General features: G+C 39.3%; 1 protein-coding gene across 2 annotated transcripts in view; it reads right to left on the bottom strand.

The window, feature by feature from the left end:
• Positions 1 to 743: 743 nt before the first annotated feature.
• Positions 744 to 9,561, bottom strand: part of LOC144453665 (protein UXT-like) — a 46,362-nt gene continuing 37,544 nt past the window's right edge. For both annotated transcript variants that reach the window (XM_078144997.1, XM_078145005.1), the window contains exon 6: positions 744 to 970. In XM_078144997.1, the coding sequence (XP_078001123.1) occupies positions 902 to 970 (69 nt within the window). In that variant the 3' untranslated portion in view covers positions 744 to 901. The remainder of the gene's footprint in view (positions 971 to 9,561) is intronic.

Below are 9,561 nucleotides of genomic sequence, written 5' to 3'. Positions count from 1 at the left end.
ATGTTGCTATCTTTGTGATATATGCTATCATTTGGCTGTTGCTATGGGCGTGGTCATGTTGTTAGATATATGTGCATACATTTTTGTATGTTTTTGTTCACTTGGGTATGAATTCCTGATATCTTTGCAATATATGTGATCATTAGGCTGTTGCTATGGCCGTGGTCTTGTTGCTAGGCACATTTGCATGCATTTTTTGAATGTTTATTCATTTGTCTTTCTATTCCTGTTATTTTTGTAATATACGTGCACTGATTATTTGGCTGTTGCTATGGGCGTGGTCTTTCAGAAACATCTCACCAAGTTTCAGACTTATTGACCTTGTACTTTTTGAGATACGTTTTTGACCAAAAATGAACATTTTTACATCTAATTTGCATATCACTCATGGAATCATTGTATGCTTAATATTTCTTAGTGGTTTTGGAATTATAGATTTTTGACCAAAAAGACACATTTTTAGACTTAATTTGCATATCAGTGATGGAATCATCATGTCATTAACAATTCTTGATTTAAACACCCCTTTAGATGTTTCTATCAAATTTCAGACCAATCTGCCCTGTAGTTTTTTAGTTCAATTTTTTGATTTTTTTTTTAATTTGACCAAAAACAAAATTTTTTCACCCAAATGATACATCTGTGATAGGATCATTTTGCTTTGAACAATTTCCCATCTAGAGACCAAAAGTAATGTCATCAAATACCAAGGCAATCAGTCCAGCAACACACACACACACACACACACACACACACACAGCCAGACACTTTGCCATGCCTATAGCAATACTGAATCTTATCAGTTCAGTTCTGCTAAAAAGAATGAAGCTAGCTGCTCAGAAGTACTGCACAGTGCGTTGTGACATAATCCAGGAATTTACATATTGTAACCTTTGTTATATCACATGACTACTGGTACTGTCTTGTATTCTTCTGGTTGGTCACTGATATTCTGTAGTTCCTTGAGCCCCTGCAATAGTATTTGGATTTGGATTAATTGAAGTCATAGTTACTTATGAACACATTCCACACAGACAGCATAACACACACATAGCCAACTTGTACACTTTCAAAGTGAAATTTATATTCTATACATCAAAATAATGCATCTCTATGTCACTAGTTCGATGGTGCTAATAATTACAACTTATTTTCAAAATGTTTAAATTTGCCGTTGGGTGACTCTATTTTTGTTTTGTTTCACACTTCATTTTCATAGCAACTATGAGTCAGTCAGACGATTGAAAAAAGAATATCACCAATGGTGTTGTAGCACATCTGTACATTTAAAAAACTGTTTATCCACATGCTGATCGATGCTAGGTATAGTTCATTTGCTCAGTGATTATCCTGTAGCCTATCCATGCCAGCCCTGTTGTTATCTTTGCAATATACCGTATGCGATCATTTGGCTGTTGCTATGGGCATAGTCATGTTGCGAGACACATTTGCATATTATATTTTTTGAATGTTTGTTCACTTATCCATGAATCCCTGATGTTATCTGTGATATACATCATATGGCTATTGCTATGGGCGTGGTCTTGTTGCTAGGTATGTTTGCATTCATTTTTAGAATGTTTATTCATTTGTCTATCAATCACTGTTGCTATCTTTACAATATACTTAATCATTTGGCTGTTGCTATGGGCGTGGTCTTGTTGCTAGGTATGTATGCATTCATTTTTAGAATGTTTATTCATTTGTCTATCAATCACTGTTGCTATCTTTACAATATACTTAATCATTTGGCTGTTGCTATGGGCGTGGTCTTGTTGCTAGGTATGTTTGCATTCATTTTTAGAATGTTTATTCATTTGTCTATCAATCACTGTTGCTATCTTTACAATATACTTAATCATTTGGCTGTTGCTATGGGTGTGGTCTTCATATTTAAAAAAAATGTTTATTCAATTGTCTAGTAATCCCTATCTTTGCAATATATGTGATAATGTGGTTGTTGCTATGGGCATGGTCTTGTTGCTAGGCATATTTGCATACACTTTTTGAATGTTTGTTCACTTGTCTAAGAATCCCTGTTATCTTTGTAAAATACACCATCTTTTGGCTGCTGCTATGGGTGTGGTCATGGTTGCTAGAGATATTTGCATACATTTTTTGAATGTTTACTCACTTGCCTACCAGATGATGTTGTTATTTTGGCAAAATATACTGCCATTTGGTTGTTGCTAAAGGCATGGTCATGGTTGTTAGGGCCAATTGCTTCAAAATGTTTAATAATATATAAACAAAATCTGCAGAATAACACCTAGAAACATCTAACCAAATTTCAGCCTCGTTGGCCAACTTTTACCAAAATTCATATTTTCAAGTACTGAACTGAAGGTAATTTTGTATATTTGAGTTTCAAAATTCCTTGTGAAGAAAATCAGATATACAACAATTATTTGTTGGCCATAAGAGAAACTGTCTTATAAATTTTAGACTTGATGGTCAGAACATGGATGGATAGAAAATGGATACCAATTTCATAGTAATTAAGATGTCTGCTAGTTTTCTGACCCAACCTGATTTATAGACCAATTTCTTCTAATTCTGTATTTACTATGCAAATCTGTGAACTCAGACTAAATGCTACATTATTAAATTTGAGTGGGAGATAACACATGAAAGATTTAATGGAATAGATTTGGATTGGGCAAGATTTGAACCACGACTGAGCTTCAGTCAACCCAGCTGTATAATTGGGGACCTGGTAGGATGTAGGTTGCAATGTGAAGGCTTTAATCCTATGCGCTTAAATGGCTGCAATGGATTGTATGCTCCCCGGGGAGTTGAGGAAGACTAAAGGGCCGTTGTGCCGTTCTGATCCGAGCCAGGGGTAATAATTGTAAAGCGCTTTGAGCACGGTGTGGGAAAGCGCTATATAAGAACCGAACATTATTATTATTATTATTATTAATAGATTTAGTATTGAAGAATTTAATATGTCATCCTAAATTTATCTTTAATGAAGTATCTCCCACTCAAATTTAATGTACATATTAATAATTTATAAAATATTGCCATACATTAACCCATTTTACCAATAAGGAAATTTGAAATCAACTCATCCAGGTTCCAACACATAACCATTTTCATTCACATTGCAATATTTTGGTATACACATACAATCATATATTAAGTATGTTTTGGAGTTGAAAATACATGCTTATTTCATTTTATATTTACCTATTCTGAAATAATGTTTCAGTGTTAAATATGTGAAAATATGCACTGATAACAGATAAAGAGAAACATTTTTGTCATTTTATAGGATAGCAATAATCAGATTTGTAAAGTTGCCTGCGAAAGTAATAGTTTTACCCTGATCAATGTGATACACAACAATAATATACTCAGACTGGTATTATTTTAATCTATTTACTAGTTGTTCTGTCAATGTTTTTATTTATTCTGGTCACTAAGCACAGAGGGTATTTACAAAAATGTAGTACATATATTCATTGAAATCAATCAATCAATCAATCAATTGTTATTATACTCACCAGCACACACTAGCAGAGAGTGTGTGGTATAGTACAATTCATGAAAAGACTACATGAAACAACACAAGGTTCACAATTGAAGAGCATAAACAAGTATACGTCAAGCAACTTTTATCTGTTGCATGGAGCTACTGGAGGATACAACACATAGCAGTGTTTCTTAAATATAGTGCAAGGTCTAGATCATTGTATTCCATTACCATTTTAAAGAATTTTTCATTATGTGAGATAATGGAAAAAGTAGAAGTATTAAAATTACAACTCTGGAACAAAATAATTCCCTAAGATATGTGCTCCGTACATGAAACTAACAAGTCAAACCCATAATCTATTCCATTATTCTAGCATGTGTAACAAAACGCATTGTCTACTACGTATTTAGATTGTTTACTATGATATTACTGTTGATAGCGTACACAAGTATGCAGTTTCATATAGCATGCCATGTTTATTGTTATTGAATAGTCTAGACATAGTTAGCTTATTGGAGTATAGGGCGAAGGAACAAGTGTTTTTTCTAGTGTGATTTGACACTTTATTGACTCAGTTCACGTTCCTATGTATTAGTATAGCCATTTCATATTCAAGTTCTTTAGAGTAGTAAAGTTTCCTGACCCCTAAGGCAACGTCTGTAAATGTTACGTAATTTGATTGGCTAACAGTCCTTGAACTTGGCCAGCTTCCAAGTCAGGCCTGGCGTAAGTGATAGTTTACAGGTCAGAAGACCTTTAGTTATGATTCAACCACAAATTCGAACCACAAATTGAAATGTCGTCAATTTCAGTACTTAGAGAATTATTTTTAGTGAGTTTAGACTTTGCATGGTCTACTGGTTGGATACTAGTGAGTTTAGACTTTGCATGGTCTACTGGTTGGATACTAGTGAGTTTAGACTTTGCATGGTCTACTGGTTGGATACTAGTGAGAGTGGACTTTGCGTGGTCTACTGGTTGGATACTAGTGAGTGTAGACTTTGCATGGTCTACTGGTTGGATACTAGTGAGAGTAGACTTTGCGTGGTCTACTGGTTGGATACTAGTGAGAGTGGACTTTGCATGGTCTACTGGTTGGATACTAGTGAGTTTAGACTTTGCGTGGTCTACTGGTTGGATACTAGTGAGAGTAGACTTTGCGTGGTCTACTGGTTGGATACTAGTGAGAGTGGACTTTGCATGGTCTACTGGTTGGATACTAGTGAGTGTAGACTTTGCGTGGTCTACTGGTTGGATACTAGTGAGAGTGGACTTTGCGGGGTCTACTGGTTGGATACTAGTGAGAGTGGACTTTGCGTGGTCTGCTGGTTGGATACTAGTGAGTTTAGACTTTGCATGGTCTACTGGTTGGATACTAGTGAGTGTAGACTTTGCGTGGTCTACTGGTTGGATACTAGTGAGAGTAGACTTTACATGGTTTACTGGTTGGATACTAGTGAGTTTAGACTTTGCGTGGTCTACTGGTTGGATATTAGTGAGCGTGGACTTTGCGTAGTCTACTGGTTGGATACTAGTGAGTTTAGACTTTGCGTGGTCTACTGGTTGGATACTAGTGAGTTTAGACTTTGCAAGGTCTACTGGTTGGATACTAGTGAGAGTGGACTTTGCGGGGTCTACTGGTTGGATACTAGTGAGTTTTGACTTTGCATGGTCTACTGGTTGGATACTAGTGAGTTGAGACTTTGCGTGGTCTACTGGTTGGATACTAGTGAGAGTGGACTTTGCGTATTCTACTGGTTGGATACTAGTGAGTTTTGACTTTGCGTGGTCTACTGGTTGGATACTTGTGAGAGTGGACTTTGCATGGTTTACTGGTTGGATACTAGTGAGTTTAGACTTTGCGTGGTCTACTGGTTGGATACTAGTGAGACTGGACTTTGCATGGTTTACTGGTTGGATACTAGTGAGTTTAGACTTTGCGTGGTCTACTGGTTGGATACTTGTGAGAGTGGACTTTGTGTGGTCTACTGGTTGGATACTAGTGAGTTTAGACTTTGCGTGGTCTACTGGTTGGATACTAGTGAGAGTGGACTTTGTGTGGTCTACTGGTTGGATACTAGTGAGTTTAGACTTTGCGTGGTCTACTGGTTGGATACTAGTGAGTTTAGACTGTGCGTGGTCTACTGGTTGGATACTAGTGAGTTTAGACTTTGTGTGGTCTACTGGTTGGATACCAGTGAGAGTAGACTTTGCGTGGTCTAGTGGTTGGATACTAGTGAGAGTAGACTTTGCGTGGTCTACTGGTTGGATACTAGTGAGAGTGGACTTTGCATGGTCTACTGGTTGGATACTAGTGAGTTTAGACTTTGCGTGGTCTACTGGTTGGATACTAGTGAGTTTAGACTTTGCGTGGTCTACTGGTTGGATACCAGTGAGAGTAGACTTTGCGTGGTCTACTGGTTGGATACTAGTGAGTGTAGACTTTGCGTGGTCTACTGGTTGGATACTAGTGAGTTTTGACTTTGCATGGTTTACTGGTTGGATACTAGTGAGTTTAGACTTTGCATGGTTTACTGGTTGGATACTAGTGAGTTTTGACTTTGCGTGGTCTACTGGTTGGATACTAGTGAGAGTGGACTTTGCATGGTTTACTGGTTGGATACTAGTGAGTTTAGACTTTGCGTGGTCTACTGGTTGGATACTTGTGAGAGTGGACTTTGTGTGGTCTACTAGTTGGATACTAGTGAGTTTAGACTTTGCGTGGTCTACTGGTTGGATACTAGTGAGAGTGGACTTTGCGTGGTCTACTGGATGGATACTAGTGAGTTTAGACTTTGCGTGGTCTACTGGTTGGATACTAGTGAGTTTAGACTGTGCGTTGTCTACTGGTTGGATACTAGTGAGTTTAGACTTTGTGTGGTCTACTGGTTGGATACTAGTGAGAGCAGACTTTGCGTGGTCTACTGGTTGGATACTAGTGAGTTTAGACTTTGCGTGGTCTACTGGTTGGATACTAGTGAGTTTAGACTGTGCGTGGTCTACTGGTTGGATACTAGTGAGAGTAGACTTTGCGTGGTCTAATGGTTGGATACTAGTGAGAGTGGACTTTGCATGGTCTACTGGTTGGATACTAGTGAGTTTAGACTTTGCGTGGTCTACTGGTTGGATACTAGTGAGAGTAGACTTTGTGTGGTCTACTGGTTGGATACTAGTGAGTTTAGACTGTGCGTGGTCTACTGGTTGGATACTAGTGAGAGTAGACTTTGCATGGTCTACTGGTTGGATACTAGTGAGTTTAGACTGTGCGTGGTCTACTGGTTGGATACTAGTGAGAGTAGACTTTGTGTGGTCTACTGGTTGGATACTAGTGAGAGTAGACTTTGTGTGGTGTACTGGTTGGATACTAGTGAGAGTGGACTTTGCGTGGCCTACTGGTTGGATACTAGTGAGTTTAGACTTTGTGTGGTCTACTGGTTGGATACTAGTGAGAGTGGACTTTGCGTGGTCTGCTGGTTGGATACTAGTGAGTTTAGACTTTGCGTGGTCTACTGGTTGGATACTAGTGAGAGTGGACTTTGTGTGGTCTACTGGTTGGATACTAGTGAGTTTAGACTTTGCGTGGTCTACTGGTTGGATACTAGTGAGTTTAGACTTTGCGTGGTCTACTGGTTGGATACTAGTGAGAATAGACTTTGCGTGGTCTACTGGTTGGATACTAGTGAGTTTAGACTTTGCATGGTCTACTGGTTGGATACTAGTGAGAGCAGACTTTTCGTGGTCTACTGGTTGGATACTAGTGAGAGCAGACTTTGCGTGGTCTACTGGTTGGATACTAGTGAGAGTGGACTTTGCGTGGTCTACTGGTTGGATACTAGTGAGAGCAGACTTTTCGTGGTCTACTGGTTGGATACTAGTGAGAGCAGACTTTGCGTGGTCTACTGGTTGGATACTAGTGAGTTTAGACTTTGCGTGGTCTACTGGTTGGATACTAGTGAGAGTGGACTTTGCGTGGTTTACTGGTTGGATACTAGTGAGTTTAGACTTTGCATGGTCTACTGGTTGGATACTAGTGAGTTTAGACTTTGCGTGGTCTACTGGTAGGATACTAGTGAGAGCAGACTTTGCGTGGTCTACTGGTTGGATACTAGTGAGTTTAGACTTCGCGTGGTCTACTGGTTGGATACTAGTGAGAGTGGACTTTGTGTGGCCTACTGGTTGGATACTAGTGAGTTTAGACTTTTCGTGGTCTACTGGTTGGATACTAGTGAGAGTGGACTTTGTGTGGTCTACTGGTTGGATACTAGTGAGAGTGGACTTTGTGTGGTCTACTGGTTGGATACTAGTGAGTTTTGACTTTGCGTGGGCTACTGGTTGGATACTAGTGAGTTTAGACTTTGCGTGGTCTACTGGTTGGATACTAGTGAGTTTAGACTTTGCATGGTCTACTGGTTGGATACTAGTGAGTTTAGACTTTGCGTGGTCTACTGGTTGGATACTAGTGAGTTTTTACTTTGCGTGGTCTACTGGTTGGATACTAGTGAGTTTAGACTTTGCGTGGTCTACTGGTTGGATACTAGTGAGTTTAGACTTTGCGTGGCCTACTGGTTGGATACTAGTGAGTTTAGACTTTGCGTGGTCTACTGGTTGGATACTAGTGAGTTTTTACTTTGCGTGGTCTACTGGTTGGATACTAGTGAGTTTAGACTTTGCGTGGCCTACTGGTTGGATACTAGTGAGTTTAGACTTTGCGTGGTCTACATGTACTGGTTGGATACTAGTGAGAGTGGACTTTGTGTGGTTCACCCCGTAGGTAGTTCGTCGCATGGCAGAGATATAGAGAGATAATTTCCCCTCGACTTCAACCCGTTTGGCTGTTGATAAGTGCAGCCATCCTGATCTGTTTAACTTTACTCAAAGAAAATAAAGTCAAGTGTTTCATTTGAGTTATCCTTCTCCAGCATATTTTCTGGCAATCTCCGCGCCGTTAACTCCATACCATAGATTCCCCTCTCGATTCCAGAATCATCGAACCAGTGAGACATCGAAGAAGACCACATCGACAACACTACAACCGAAGACAACGTTCAACTTTATTTGGTCGGTGCTGGCCAAACATCAACAATTGATCAATGGAAGTCAGTTACCACCTGGTGGCAGCTACTACTATATTTACGTCGATTCCCCTCCCTTCCCCTTTAACCTAATTATTCTTTTACAGAATTTAACCTTAGTGTCAAATGACCAAAATAAACATAGAACACAATTAAACAACACCCAAAAATGAAAAGATTATTACACATTTGTGAAAACTCTTTCATTCATACAGTACAGTTTTCGCCTAAGCTGTCGCATTTTTCGCGTTCGCTTCGCTTCGCCTTCGCAGTCGCATCGCCTCATTATCGCTTCAATCAATTCGCTTCGTAACTTGGAATCGCTTCATGACGGCATTCGCATCGCAGTCATTTCGCTTCGCTTTCGCTTCTTGTTCGCATCGCATCAAAAAACAATGAAGGTCGCTTCACGTCAAACAACAATGAAGGTGAAGCGATACTGTGAAAGGTGTGAGAGTATTTGCATATCTGTTTTCACTGCTGTACGTCGTGAATTCTGTCTGTTACGCACATTACAAACCTAAAACTCAAAATTCTGAGATAGGTTCTATGCATGGATTTATTAGGGGGTGGTGCGTTATATTGTCCCCAATTACCAAATCGTCCCCGCTAGGGTTGGTCGGCCGGTGCCGTGAACACGGCCACAACTGTCACAACAATTAAATGGAATGACCAGTCAAATCGATTTTACAAACGGGACGATCCCTTTGTACAAACCACTAACTAACATACACATGTTAACAAATGTAGAAAAAGCAATTGCACAGTGGTGAGCAAAAATAAAGTGGTGATAAACACAAGTCCTCTTTGCAGAAAACCCGGTACACTACGATGTCCTACGTTCCTCATAGGTCACGAACACCGCAATATATAATGGGCGAATAATGTAGTGAAACGTCCAACAGTATGTAGCGAAACGCCAAACTACGTACCAAATTGACAATTTATCGAAACGACCGTAATGCTGTCATCTGTATAAGTTGCAATGCGACGTTAAATTGCTTGCTA

Source organism: Glandiceps talaboti, chromosome 1, assembly GCF_964340395.1.
Source record: "Glandiceps talaboti chromosome 1, keGlaTala1.1, whole genome shotgun sequence".
Lineage (NCBI taxonomy): Eukaryota > Metazoa > Hemichordata > Enteropneusta > Spengelidae > Glandiceps > Glandiceps talaboti.
The sequence above is the reverse complement of the archived record's forward strand: the minus strand, read 5'-3'. Positions and strand labels throughout refer to the sequence as shown.